General features: G+C 40.1%; 2 protein-coding genes across 2 annotated transcripts in view; both read right to left on the minus strand.

The window, feature by feature from the left end:
* LOC115590368 (butyrophilin-like protein 2) overlaps positions 1-14,129 on the minus strand; it is a 231,024-nt gene that overhangs the window by 115,787 nt on the left and 101,108 nt on the right. The window lies entirely within an intron of this gene.
* Positions 1,314-12,558, minus strand: LOC115589989 (zinc finger protein 771-like). Its single transcript, XM_030431209.1, has 2 exons — positions 12,135-12,558; positions 1,314-3,607 (listed from the first exon to the last, which is right to left on the minus strand). Exons 1-2 carry the CDS (start codon positions 12,325-12,327, stop codon positions 2,391-2,393), a joined length of 1,410 nt encoding a protein of 469 aa, XP_030287069.1. The 5' UTR covers positions 12,328-12,558; the 3' UTR covers positions 1,314-2,390.

Genomic DNA, 14,129 nt, shown 5'->3' on the forward strand with positions numbered 1-14,129 from the left:
TCAGGGCTGATTAATGAACTGAATGACGGATCGTTTGGCTACTTATCAGTTCAGTTCAGTATCAGTTGAAGAGCACTGAACGATTCGGTGAACGAATCTTTTGAACGAATCATTTTAATGAACGGATTCTAGAGATTCAGTACAGTAAAAGGAACTGCCTTTCCCATCACTAATCTGCATCGGTCAACCTACCCTCAAGAGATTCGCTCTGATTGGATCTCTTCTCCATTCGTCCCACCCTAACATTTTCATCTCGTTTCTATTCGTTGACTAAAGTGTCAGTTATATTTCGTCACAGTCTTTGTCATCATATCTGGCTTTTTATTTAGTTTTCATTTAGTTTTCGTCCGTGAAAAAGGTTCGTTAACGAATATTTTTTTTCATAGTCTTCGTCCACGAAATTAACACTGCAATATATGTGAACTTTGTGATATTTAGTTCTCTTGTAAAAATATAATTTCAACATTAAATCTAAATATAAAATCTTGAGTCTAAATGTTAAATATTCTCTGTCTCTTTGGGGTCTTTCAGGGTCAGACTGAGGTTTTAACAACTCGCAACACAGAATCTGCAAAGAAATAAATTAAAGAAATAAACTGAATAACAAAGAGAGTGTGAACTGGCTGGAAGCAGGTGGCTTGAAATTACAAATAGCTGCTTTGAACACAAACATCGTCATAAGGAAGTGCAGATGTGCTCAGTGGAATCTACCAGTAAGAGTCTAACATCATTACAGACATGGTTCCCACACAGAGAGTCCGTTCTGTTAAATAATAAGATCTATTTTGTTAACAAAAGTTGGAGAGAAGAGTTTGGAGTTCATCACGAGGATTTCCAAAGTCATGTTTCAATATTTAACTGATTCTGAGGATCAAAAGGTGACCTCTCACAAGATTTCAGAGAGAGACTTCTTGAACAGGACTTGTGTTTCTGGATACAAAACTAATCTTATTATTTAACAAAACGGTCTCTGTAGGAATATTTTCTGTCAGACTCTGAGAATAACAACCTCAGCCTGTCAGAGACAAAAACACTTCTAGTGGACTGAAGTTTGACGGTCGGAGTTGCCCATAAGGATCATGTTGCAGTTGTGTCATGGCTGCCAGCTGAGGAGATCAACTGGACGGATCCACAACATTCATGAAGTATAAATCATTTGCATATCAAACATGTAAATATAGGTCCAGGTTAAAAAGATCCAGAATTCCCCCTAAACTTCACAGAAGCTCAGACAAGTAAACGCTCCTTACAGAAAATCACTCTGTACTGTGTCCGCTAACAAATCATTGAATAAACACCAGAAAGACATTCTGTTGTTTGTGAATTCTTTATTAGACAAACTGTCGACACAACACTGGTGTCACGAATAGGACGCTCACTGATCTGACAACAGACACACAGAGTCCCTGAAACCTCTGCTGGAAAGACAGGATAGAAGAAGAGTTCAGAGGTCTGAGGACGGGATTGAATCATCACAGTGTTTGTTGATTAAACAAAGACAGATAAACTTCATTCACAGGTGTCTTTCAGCTCAGAGGAATCTTCAGAATTACAAATGCTTGAACACAAGAAAGTCATTTGCTTGTTTGTGAATTTAATATGGGATGAACTGTCTCCACAACAGGACCTCTGATTTACATCCAAACACAACTCCAACATATTTAAATAGAACACATTCAGTTTCCTCAAAAACTGAACAAAACACAAAAATAACCATGAGAACATTTAACATTTAACTCAACAACTCAAGAGTCTTGTTTCAAACTTTCTACTTTCAGTTTGGATCTAAACATTTTTCAATACGCAGTAACTGGAAACATGTTTGTTTCTCATGGAACAACAAGATCCAACTTCCTACTGTGTCAGTATTTAGACAACATGTTCAACTCTATAGACACATTTGTAATTATCTTGTAGAAAAAGTGCTGAACTGTGTTGTTTTCACTGGTCTCATAACAGTCTTCAGTCTGAGTCTCTAGAGTCTTCAGTCCTGTCTTCAGACTCTGGTAAATGTCTATCTGGATCTGAGATCCTGGCTGGTTTTGGTTCTCCTCAGGCCTCTCCATCAGCTTCTGTTTCCATCTGTTCAGCTGAACCTCTAAGTTTGGTTATGATGAAGCTGTGACGTGTTACAATGATCACACTTGTGTTTATTTAACGTGCCACGCCGAGTGAATGTTTTGTCACAACCGCTGCAACAGAAGAATTTCTCTCCTGTGTGCAAGGCCATGTGTCGGGTCATACTTCTCTAATGTCTAAATCTATTATTTAATTATTTACCACATTCACAGCAAATAAATGCTTTTTCTCCTGTGTGAATCCTGATATGTGTGATAAGATTTTGCTGTCAGCTGAAATCTTTAACCACATTCACGACAACTTTGTGATGTCTATCCTGTGTGAGTCCTGATATGTGTGATAACACGTTGATGTGTGCTGAATCTTTTACCACATTCACCACAACTATACGGTTTCTCTCCTGTGTGAATCCTTGTGTGTTTGATAAGAGTTTGCTGTCGGGTAAATCTTTTTCCACATTCACAACAACTATACGGTTTCTCTCCTGTGTGAATCCTTGTGTGAGTGATAAGATTTTGCTGCTGGCTGAATCTTTGACCACATTGACAACAACTATACGGTTTCTCTCCAGTGTGAATCTTTGTGTGTCTGATAAGGGAGCGCCGGAAGTTGAATCTTTGACCACATTCACCACAACAATACGGTTTCTCTCCAGTGTGAATCCTTGTGTGACTGATGAGATCTTGCTGTTGGCTGAATCTTTTACCACATTCACCGCAACTAAATGGTTTCTCTCCAGTGTGAATCCTCATGTGTCTTGTAAGATTTGGCTGTAGGCTGAATCTTTTACCACATTCACCGCAACTCAATGGTTTCTCTCCAGTGTGAATCTTTGTGTGTTCGGTAAGAACGTGCTGGTAGTTGAATCTTTTACCACATTCTTCACAACTAAATGGTTTCTCTCCTGTCTGAATCCTCTTACAAATCCTCAGTTTTGAGGTTTTGCTAGATCTTTCATCACAGTCAGAGGAAGTAAACTGTTCCTTGTCAGTGCCACATCCTACACCACTTACAGGGACTTCAATGTTTTTCTGAGAGTTTAAACTTGACTGAGGTTCTTTGGTCTCACTCCAGACATCATCATTGTCTTTAGCCTCAGGTTCAGAAGAGTCTTCAGCCTCAGGTTCAGGAGAGTCTTCAGCCTGAGGTTCAGGAGAGTCTTCAGCCTCAGGTTCAGGAGAGTCTCCTGTCCTGTCTTCAGTCCCTGATTGTAAATGTCTATCTGGAACGGAGTTCCTGGCTGGTTCTGGTCCACCACAGTTCTGTCCGCCAGCTTCTGTTTCCATCTGTTCAGTTTGTCTTTGATGAAGCTGCGAGGACTGAGGTTTCTCTTCATCATCAACTTCATGCTTCACAGGAACAAGAGTGAATGTGAAGTCAGTGATATCAGCTTCCTCCTGCTTAGTCCACAGTTCCTCCTGTTCATCTTTAATGTGTGGGGGCTCTGGGTCCTGCTGGTCCAGACTGGAGCTCCACTCCTGCTGCTCGGGAGAAACCTTTTTCTGACTAAACAACAGCTTCTGGACATCTGCAGGACACAGGAGACAAAAAGACAAATGTTAGGCCGGCAGAAAAGAATGTTCAAATCAGGTTGATATTTAGCCAAATACTCGAGCGGACAGGTAACCCCATATTGTTCCACTGAACATCATGAGAAATGACAAATATTGATGAATTCAAACAGTGTGAAAGTGTAATACTGTGTTGGAAATGTACATCTGAAAATTCTACATTTGTCTCTGTAAATAAAAAGAAATCAACAACAATTAAATCACAAGTTAAATGAAATGAGCCCTCCTCCTCTCTCCTATAGGTGTCTTTCTGCACCTACATGTTGACGCTTCATGCTCCTTGATAACCTCCAATTTAAAATTTCTTGAGGCCACAATAAAGATTTTATGCTGCATTCAGACAAGGCGCAAAGAAAATATTTGCGCTGCATTACTCTCGCTTGTTAGACTGCAGGGTTGTTAACTCTAAATTGTGTCTATTCACAAAGCGTGAATAGAAACAACCGTGAACATGTGGCACCCAGCCAGAGTCTGCAGCTTCCAGCGCTACCTGATGCTAACAGGTGCCCAGTTGTCAGCTGCATAGCATCTGTCCATCTGTCTCTAACAGGTGTGTTAAAAACAATAGATCTGTCTTGCCACTGTTGAAGAAATCATTCAAGTCCTATTGAGCAGTTTTCTGCGGTGATGTGTTTTATTCAAAGAATACCAGTAAACTGATGGATTGACGGGCACAGAGCGGATCTGAGCCGCTGAGTGGAACCAGAGCAACTGAAACAGTCACATTTTATACAGTAAGAACAAAGAACAAGGAAGGGCAGATTCAAACAAAAGGTAAACAAAAGGCAAAGGGAGGGCATCTGCTCTTTGGAGAGTGTGAACTAGGGATGGGCATTCGATTAAATTGTCTTGATCGATCGTCGGGAGAATTAACGATCGATTTTCGATTAATCATTAATATTTTTATATTAAAATTCACTATTTGTAGGCTATATTCAAAAGCCGCTAGCCGCTGATATTACCCGATATAGATACAGTGCAAATCCGTCATTTATGGCCAACTGGAGTGTGTGTGTAAAGCAGGCAACGGAAATCCAGTTCACTCTGGTGGGACTGTTGGCAGCAAAACATGCAATAACGCGGCCTTCAAGTCCCCATTGCTCTACAGCTTCATTTATTTTCTCAGCGAGGTTGTCAGCCGTATGCCGGCCTGGAAGGCTTTCTGTGAGCAGGACCGCTGAGTTCATTTGGCAGTCATCGCTGATGTAGCGGCAGGTGATGGTGATGTAGCTCTCAGCTGTTAAAGCGGTCCAGCAGTCTGTGGTAAGAGCAACTTTTACAGCTCCTCCGTGTCCATGCTAACACCGAGTTTATGCAAGGTTGAGACTGAGAGCAGGATGCACCACCACTAACCAGGGTCGGATACGCTTCGTTCAATTGGTACATCATTTTGAGTCGTGGACGAGTTGTACTTACACACAGCTTCGCAGTGTTGGCAGTGAACTAAGTCATTTTTTAAATCAAAATGGTCCCACGACACACTTCGCCGTGAACTTTTCATGATTAACCTTACTTTTGAAATACACGGAAACTCGCAGGTAACTGAGTAGGCCTGTGGCATTTTTTTCAAACATTGCCCCATGTGATATGTTGGATTGTTGCCACATAGCGACATTCATTGCATTACTCAAGACTCACACTACGCAATAGAACCTGCATTAGTTTTATCGATAAAAAAACAACGTCATCGATTAAATTCTTAATGATCGATTAATCAATCGAGAGCTGCAAGTGCAAGAGGAGAATGGGCCTATCTTCAATATGACAGACTCATTGTACAGCCCAGGAGAGAAAAGCAAAATAATTAGTGGTAGTAATATGTCACCCAAGGTTTTTGTAAACCATGTATCCACCTGTTTTAAATAATTTATGGCTAAACAAGCCCAGTGTTCATATGATGAAAGGGGAAATAACTCAAATTATGCCCTGGCTAATGTCCTAACTAATCATGATCTTAATTTACAGCAGCTTCAAAATGATGATAAGGTCTACAATGATTTATTTAATCCTGATTTATTTTTGCCTTTAAATAATGTATCCATAAATGCTGATTCGTATGATACAGCTCATTGCTCATCTTCTTGTGATTATTTCTCAGAAAAACATTTTAATTCTTTTATTTCAACCTACAGAGAATCCAACATCTTTTCTACTCTACATCTGAATATAAGAAGTCTCCCTAAAAATTATGACAATTTCTATCATTATCTTTCATCATTAAATCACGTCTTCTCAATTATTGCATTAACTGAAACATGGCTCACAGAGGATATTAACTCCCTATTTGAAATTGCTGGCTATTCAGCCACACACAGATGTAGAGGAAGTAGAGGTGGTGGAGTTTCTCTATATGTTCGTAAGGGTCTTGATTTTAAACAAAGAACTGATCTTGAAGTGAAGTTTCAAGACTGCAACAGTGAAGCTGTTTTTCTAGAGGTTCAAACTGTTGTCCTGAAAGAGAAAAAAAAAGTAATTATAGGTTGTATATATCGTCCTCCAAATACCAACATCAAAGAAAAAACTTTGCTTTAAGAATCATTGTGAATTTGTTTGTAAAAAGGTTTCAAAATCTTTAGGCATTATAAAAAGGGTAAAACAACATTTGAAAAAAAGTACACTTCTAACCGTGTATTACAGTTTAATCTATTCTCATATCTCATACTGCAATAATTTGGGCCAGCACCTACTCTTCTTATTTACAAGCAATTCATAGATGTCAGAAATCCTTTGTAAGAATTGCCACCAACTCTTCTTATCTAGCCCCAACAAAACCACTATTTAAACAATTACAACTTTTTACAATTTATGAGGTGAACAAGTACCAAACAGGGGTTCTTATGTATAAAGTAATCTGCCTTCCTGCATCTCTACTTATTTTTTTTCCAAGCTATTTTGAGTTTAACTCACATTATCATACACATTCTACAAGAAGAAAGAATGATTTACATATTCCTTTCTATAGGACCTCTGTTGCTAAATTCTCATTTGTCTATCAAGGTGCAGTGCTGTGGAATGATATAAAACATTTTTTAGAATCTAGTTTCTCTATAAATACATTTAAAACCAAGTTCAAACAATACCTACAGACCTAGTCACATCTTTGCATCATTGGGTTTTAATTTAAATGAATCTGCAATTTTATGGATATTTTCTGTTTGTTGTGTATTGTGTTTTTCTTTGTTTTTTCCCTTTTTTCTTTTTCTTTTCTTTTCTTGTCTTTTCTTTTTCTATTGATTGATTTGTTTTAGTGATTTTGTATTGAGGGGGAGGATTTTATATAAGCCCTTTGGGTTTCTTTTCCTCTCCTGCACAATTATTTGCTTTTGTATTATTAAACAGAATTCTTGTTTTATCATTGTGCATATAAATAAAATTAAAAAAAATAAATAAATAAAAAAAATCGTCGATTAATCATGCCCATCCCTAGTGTGAACAGCAGGGGGGGGGGAAGGTGTGGGGGCACATTTAACATTGTGATCAAGGTCCAGATGTCCTGAGACCAACTGGTGTTACACAAATGTGTATCTGCAGGGTGCCGGAGACAGACAGGAATCACCATTTAGGTCTGGAGGCCAAAGGGCTCTTTCCAGACGTCATGTCAAATGTGTGTTTTCTTCCTCATTGTCTTTGGACAAAATGTTTATTTACAGTGTTTTGGGATCTTTATTGTAAATGTTAAAGAGAACAGTTCTCATTGTTTAGGTGCTCATGCAGTGAGAATCAGATGACACAGTCATACAAAATATTAGAACTATACGATCACATGTTTGTGTTTTACTTAAGAATATAGAAAAAGATTATAATTATATGGAAATGTATTCTATATCAGTGTTTATAGCGGGCCGGCAGGCCAAGGAGACCTGCCGCCAGGCCAAAAAAAAAATAAAAAATCAATATGCCAAAAATAAGCCACCTATCAATTCATTTATAAATCAATAATCATTTACATTAGGAGCGCCTCTGTGCAGCGCAACACGAATCAACCTGCTTCGTTGCCTAGTAACGATGCGAGTACCGCTACTGAGAGCGCGGGCACATATTCTGGGATGTTTAAGGTTTGCCCCTGACACCGGTCCGACTGCCGACCCCTGTCCGGCGGGTGGCCGCGAGCCCGGGCCGACAACCGGCCCCCGTTCGACGAGTGGCGCCGGTCCAACTGCCGACCCCCGCCCGGACAGACTGGTAACGTTGACCCAGCAAAAAAAAAATTACAGCTAAACACAGAACATCTGGCTGGGATCCCGAATGGCTTAATAACCATAACTACAGCCCTTGGTTTAACTTGTACCACACTCCCCATGGTTGTTTAGCTTATATTTTTGTTCTGATTGAGGAGCTTCTCTCTCTCTCTCTCTCTCTCTCTCTCTCTCTCTCTCTCTCTCTCTCTTTTTGGGGGTTAAGCAATAATGATGAAAATAACACAGACAATAGGCTAGTTTTCCCAGGCATTGTCAAATGTATGTAACTCTGTTATAATAAAATGAATAAAAAACTTATGTGTTTGTTAACCCTCTGGCCTTGTTCGTTTTTACTACCCTCTCAGCTTGTTCGTGGCCAAAAATGGCCACCAACAGACTGAGTCTGTAATTTGGGGGATTTTATATGTTTTTTGATGCTTTTACTGCATAAAATGTTTAATCAATATCAGTTCTTGTCATAAGTACAAAAAATTTATTCATTTTTAATTTTTTAACCCCTCAAACGCCAATTTGTTTGCACAATGCGCTTGTTGGAAAACTACCACAAAAATGATCACTGCCTATCTTCTCAGTGCTACCGGTTTTTCTTGCATTATCAATAACACAGTCTGAGATATGTAACTGATTAACACCAACATTGATTATTTTGCATAGTTATTTTTGTGCAGGGAAGGCAAAGTAGAAAAAACTCCCTCTCAGCTTGTTCGTGGCCAAAAGTGTCCACCTCCTGTTTACATCTTCAAAATGCTATAAAACTAATATATATATTGAAAAAATTCCATTTTTTTTACCAGTTTTTTAAATTTGCATCAGTCCTTGTCATGAAAACTAAAATTTCATTCAAATTCAGAATTTTAACCCTTTAAATGCCTATTAGATAACATAATGCTGATGAGTTGTAAGGGAGAATAGCATTAAATCAGCATGTTTTTACAAAATAATACATGCTACCTAAATTATTCTTTAACCATCATTGCAGCTTAATGTGTGTCAATAATAAGCAGTATCAATGATTTTTATGCTTCATTAGTTGTTTGTGCAGTGGCAGAAAAAACATAAAAACTCCCTCTTAGCTTATGCATGGCCAGAAGTGTCCACCTCCTGTTTGCTTACAAAATGCTATATACAAACACTATATATTGAAAATATTTGCTCCTTTTTTCAAATTTGACATCAGTCCTGATCATGAAATCCAAAATTTTAATCAATTCCAGAATTAACTTTCCCATGTAAATCTCCATGCTCCAGGCATAGGAGGTTGCCACATCACAGGTGAACCAGATTTTAATGCCATACTTTGCAGGCTTGTTGGGAATATATTGTAGATGTCAGTGGTGTGCATGGGGGGGTGGGCAGTGACCTAATTGTTGGAAAATGCACACTAAAGTGCCCTCTTGGGTGCCAAAATGCGTGCTAAAGTGCCCTCTTGGTAGCCAAAATCCGCGCTGAAGCACCATCTTGGGAGCCAAAACGCGCGCTGAAGCGCCCTCTTGGGAGCCAAAAAGTGCGTTAAAGTGCCCTCTTGGTTGGCAAAACACAACAAACAGCCCCCTTGGCTGGTTAAAACATGATAAACTGCCCTCTTGGGTGACAAAATCAGGCACTAAAGTGCCCTCCTCGGAGCCAAAACGCGCGCTACTGTGCCCTCTTCAGTCGCAAGAACTTGCTGTATGTGCCCTTTTTTTGCCTTTCGCCCCTGCCTTTCAAAAGGTCTCTGCACACCACTGGTCGAAGTCCACAATGACCTGGATTAAATAAGAGGGGGAGGCAAGCAACCCACTTTTCCAACAGGATGCGAAATGCAGCGAGTTTATCATTCCTGAAGCGTCCTGGGTGGGAGAGCCTGTCATCAAAGCAGATGTTAGCGCTGATCTGAGTGAAGCTGTAGAGGGGCATCGTGGCACAAAACGTGGCCCGTCCTGTCTTGGCATCCCACATGCCATGTGTTGCTTCATGTCTTGAGCGGTAGACGCCAGCCAGAATCAGAATCCCAATGTAGACTCTCATCTCCACTTCATCCACATTCTTCCAATCCTCACACCTTCGCCTTCCATGCAGGTTTGTGTTGGTGCACAGCAGCTGAATGATCTCCTCTGTAATAAAATGGTCAAAGGCAGACCTCAGGTTGCTGATATGGGCAACTGCATACAGGGTGGGCCCTGGGGTGAAACCAGTGGATACTGGATTGTGGTGCAGGGTCTCTTCAGCAGTGGGAAACCACATTATTATCCCATGACGAGACATCCACTCACCCGCCAGCCCCTCTGTCTCTGCCATCAGCTGATCGGCCTCCATCGCTGTGTCTGTACCGTCCTCTTCCCCTGAGGAAGAGGAATCAGGCACTGGCTGGAAGTCGTCATCAGTGGTGTTGCTGTCATCCTCTGAGGAAGGTGTCCCATCATCTTCAGGAGAGGACGTGTCCTCATCTTGGGTAGAAGATTTCTCCTCCTCAACTGCAGAGGATTTCTCTCCATCTTTACTCTCTGAGCCAATCACATACTCAAGTGCTTCAGTCAGGGCATATGACCTTCTCACCATCCTGCAGATAAAGAAGGATCTGGGAGCTGATAGGCTCACTTATAGCATTAGTACTGACTGCACCTGCAAAAACTCCAGGACAGATTTATAAACAGTGTCAGACCTTGTTTTTGTTTCCCCAGAAGCCAGAGGTCAAGATGACCTGTGATCCTTTTTTTTGGAGAGCAGCTATTTGAGAATGTAAAGGCTATTGTGTAGTTGTGTGTGGCTTTTTTTTATGAAAAGATCAAAGTTACAGGTGTTTTCAACCTGTGCATCACAGCCAGGTTTGCCTTGGAAACTCAAAGCTCAATAACCTGTACCAAGAGTAATTCACCAAAACTTGTATGGAATGATACACTGTAATTTATGTCACTTTATCTTGCTAATACTAATTTTTTTTTTCATGCACAAACACACATCATTACCTGACATCCTTAGGATCACACCTATGTCAAAATTGTGTCATTCATTTGCTCCATTGGAGTGCAGGAAGCCATCATACGCCCCTAGTGGAAACTAAGAATATTAACTGAAATTGCTCCCTTGCCCAAAAATGGACAAATGACACAATCTGGTAAAAAACATTAAAAACTAAAATTTTCAAGTGTTGAGTTTAGAATGAAAGCCATTTTACCTAAATTATATGATTTTATACTGTAAATCACAAGGAATTAAAACATGTGGTTTTAATGGGTTTCAATTGGCCAAAAGTGTCCACGATAGAGCCATAAGGTACAATTGTAGATACACAGTATAATATTGACATATTTAAAGAGCAGGTTTTGAAAATTGAAAGATCAGCCAAAAATCCAGACCCTTGGGAAATATCATTCCATATGCATTAACACAGCTAAAATGATCAACAAAAAGGAAGTGAGGTGGACACAAATGGCCAGCATAGAGTCCAGAGGGTTAAAAAAAATATATTTATAACTGATAGAATCTCATAGGGATGTTTTGTCGCATATGCCATCAGCATAAGCAGCCCGTTAAAAGAGGACCATCCCAGAGGGTTTTCATTGAAAAGATGTGCTTGATGCTCATATGGGTTCAGACCACCACGCTGCAGCCTTTCAGGCCCATGCAACTTTGATTAAAGGTTAGATTAAGCCTAATGATGTCATTTAAGTGATATCATTCATCAGTATAGGCCTACAATGATTTTTAATGCAAATGTTTGTTATTGCTGTATTTCGCGTTTCGTCTGTTTAGGGTTTTTTCGGTGGGTACCACCGGGCCTGAAAAAAATTCTAGGGGAAACACTGTATATTAATCTTTTCTGAAAGCTAAAGGAAAATACTCCCTAGGTGAAGATCTGAATGATTGCAGTTGCGTCACACTGTGGATAACGACTGTGTGTCTCTGATGTTTGGACCAGTAAAGAGAACCTTTGTACCGGCTTTGTTACATTAAAAAGGAACCAGACTGAGAGCAAGTCTTGTGTGGCCGTGCTGTCCTTCCTGGACCCCAGACACAAAGAGGACACATCCACCACAGAACCACCACAGAACCACCTCAGACACAACCCGTCACATACAAAAGTTATATCTAATCTAATCTATTAATAAAAATGCTGATTTCCCAACAGAATATTAACTGAAAGTAGAAAAAGCACTAAAGTCCAATATAAAGAGATGTGTCTCACTCAACCAGAATCTGGACACAGTTCGGCTCTGGTTCTGAGTCAATGGGTCACATGACCCGGAAGCTATTGAACAAAGATGCAGATTTGTGTCGGTGCCGACAGTGAAGGAGGAGAACGAACCTGCTCTGTGTAACCGAAGCTGAGGCGTTAAAGCAGAGTCCAGTAGGTTCCGGTGTCGCTGGTTCTGCTCTGTGGACCGACACAGTTCCTCCTCGTACTCTGCTATCGTCCTTTCAAACAGCGCACATATCTCCTCAGCAGCCGCAGTCAGTCGTTGCTTCACCAACGATCTCAGAATCTGGACTTTAGACATTTTCACACAGTCACACTGTTTACAGCTAGCATGCTAAGCTAACGTGTGTATACTTGTATCTGGCGGGAGATGAGTCTGAGAGCAAACAGCACAAAGTCCATCACACACGTTCATCCAGACTGTCACTACGTCACTACCGTGGACGGCTCATCTCTAATCGATCATCAGTAATCACAAGAAAAGCGATCTGAGTGGCGCAGTTAGAATAAAAACAAACTTTATTTTGATTTGTTAACGCTCGTTAACGTGCAGCGCGGCTACGGCAACTCCACTGGGACAAACCTCGCAGCTGCACGTCAACCGAACCTCCTTTGTTTTCATTCTAACGTGTAAACATGTCGTTATTTTAACACAAAGAAAGGAATATCTTCATGTAAAACGTTTACCGAATGAACAAGAAGGCTCGAATAGTTCAGAAAGTGATGTAGACAGAGTTTCACAGAGTTGATAAAGTGTCTCTTAACTCAACAACTCACTAAATTGAGACATTTTTTAAGGGAGTCTGGGGACTTTCTCCAAGAAGTAGCCTACATAAGTTACTTAATGAGTGTGTTTGATATGAAGAGCACAGCTACCTCTAATTCAACCACTAGATTAATTTATAGGGAACTATCTACATGTACGTGTTCCATATATACTGTATGATATAATATAAAATAATATAATATAATATAATATGATATAATATAATATAATATAATATAATATAATTAATAAATATAGTATAATTTAAAAGTGACTCTGAGCCATCAGATTTGATCTTCATGTCTGTGTACATGAAGATGTGTGAGTGTCGTTATTTCACGAGTCTTTATTCAGAACAGAAAACACTTTTCAAAAGCAGTCACTAGGTGGCGGTACAACGCCTTCTCAACACTGTCAAATTACTGTTTTTACACTCCCACTTAATTTTACAGCATTTAAGCACTTCAGCAATTTCCACAGCTAAGATCAGTGCTTGACCTCACAAATAACGTCAACATAATAAATCCTTCCAAACTTGCAAGATTCTTTTCCTTACTTCTTTTTACCTTGCTCACAGGTTCCATAACACATTGAGCAGTAAACAGTACAGTAAGCATATGAGGCAGACTTAAACAGGGTAAAGTCCAATCTCTCCTCTGAGGTACTCACACTTTTGTCTTGTCAGTGGCTTGGTCAACATATCTGCCTTCATATCAACTGTTGGACAATACTGCACTCGTATTTGCCCATTCTGCACACATTCACCAATGTAATGGTAGTGAATGTCTATGTGTTTAGTCTGTTTTTATGTTTAGAATGATTGACAGGATTCTTTGTGATTGCGATGTCTCCTTGATTGTCCTCCATGGTCACTGTAGGCGAATCACTCATTCCAAGATCAGTTAGCATCTCTTCAGCCAGGTACCTTCTTGAGCTGCTTGGCTGAGTGTGACATACTCAGCTTCTGCTGTTGAAAGTGCAACAGTTGCCTGTTTCTTGCTGAACCAACTCAGGAACAATATATTACCAGTTGTTGAGCGACGGTCATCCTGATCTCCGGCCCAATCAGCATCTGAGAAACCAATCACAGTTCCTGACTCTGACTGCTCATACTTGAGGGCAACGTTCACTGTACCCATCAAGTAAGGAAACATTCTCTTCACAGCCGTCAGATATGCAGCATTTGGATTTGCATTGAACTTTGACACAACACTCACTGCTTGTGCTATGGTGCTGGTGGTGTGGCCATTGCAGCGTACAGTAAACTACCTACCATGGACTGATAAGTGCTTGGGCTTCACGGGTTTACTGACACCATCATCTTTTCTCAACTTTAC

Source organism: Sparus aurata, chromosome 10 (genome assembly GCF_900880675.1).
Source record: "Sparus aurata chromosome 10, fSpaAur1.1, whole genome shotgun sequence".
Lineage (NCBI taxonomy): Eukaryota > Metazoa > Chordata > Actinopteri > Spariformes > Sparidae > Sparus > Sparus aurata.

Excerpts from the sequence above, each read along its gene's own strand:
- LOC115589989 (XM_030431209.1), bottom strand. The coding sequence starts at position 12,327 with ATGTCTAAAGTCCAGATTCTGAGATCGTTGGTGAAGCAACGACTGACT. Across the intron at positions 3,608-12,134 it reads GCTTCGGTTACACAGAGCAG|ATGTCCAGAAGCTGTTGTTT; the intron begins GTTCGTTCTCCT and ends TGTGTCCTGCAG.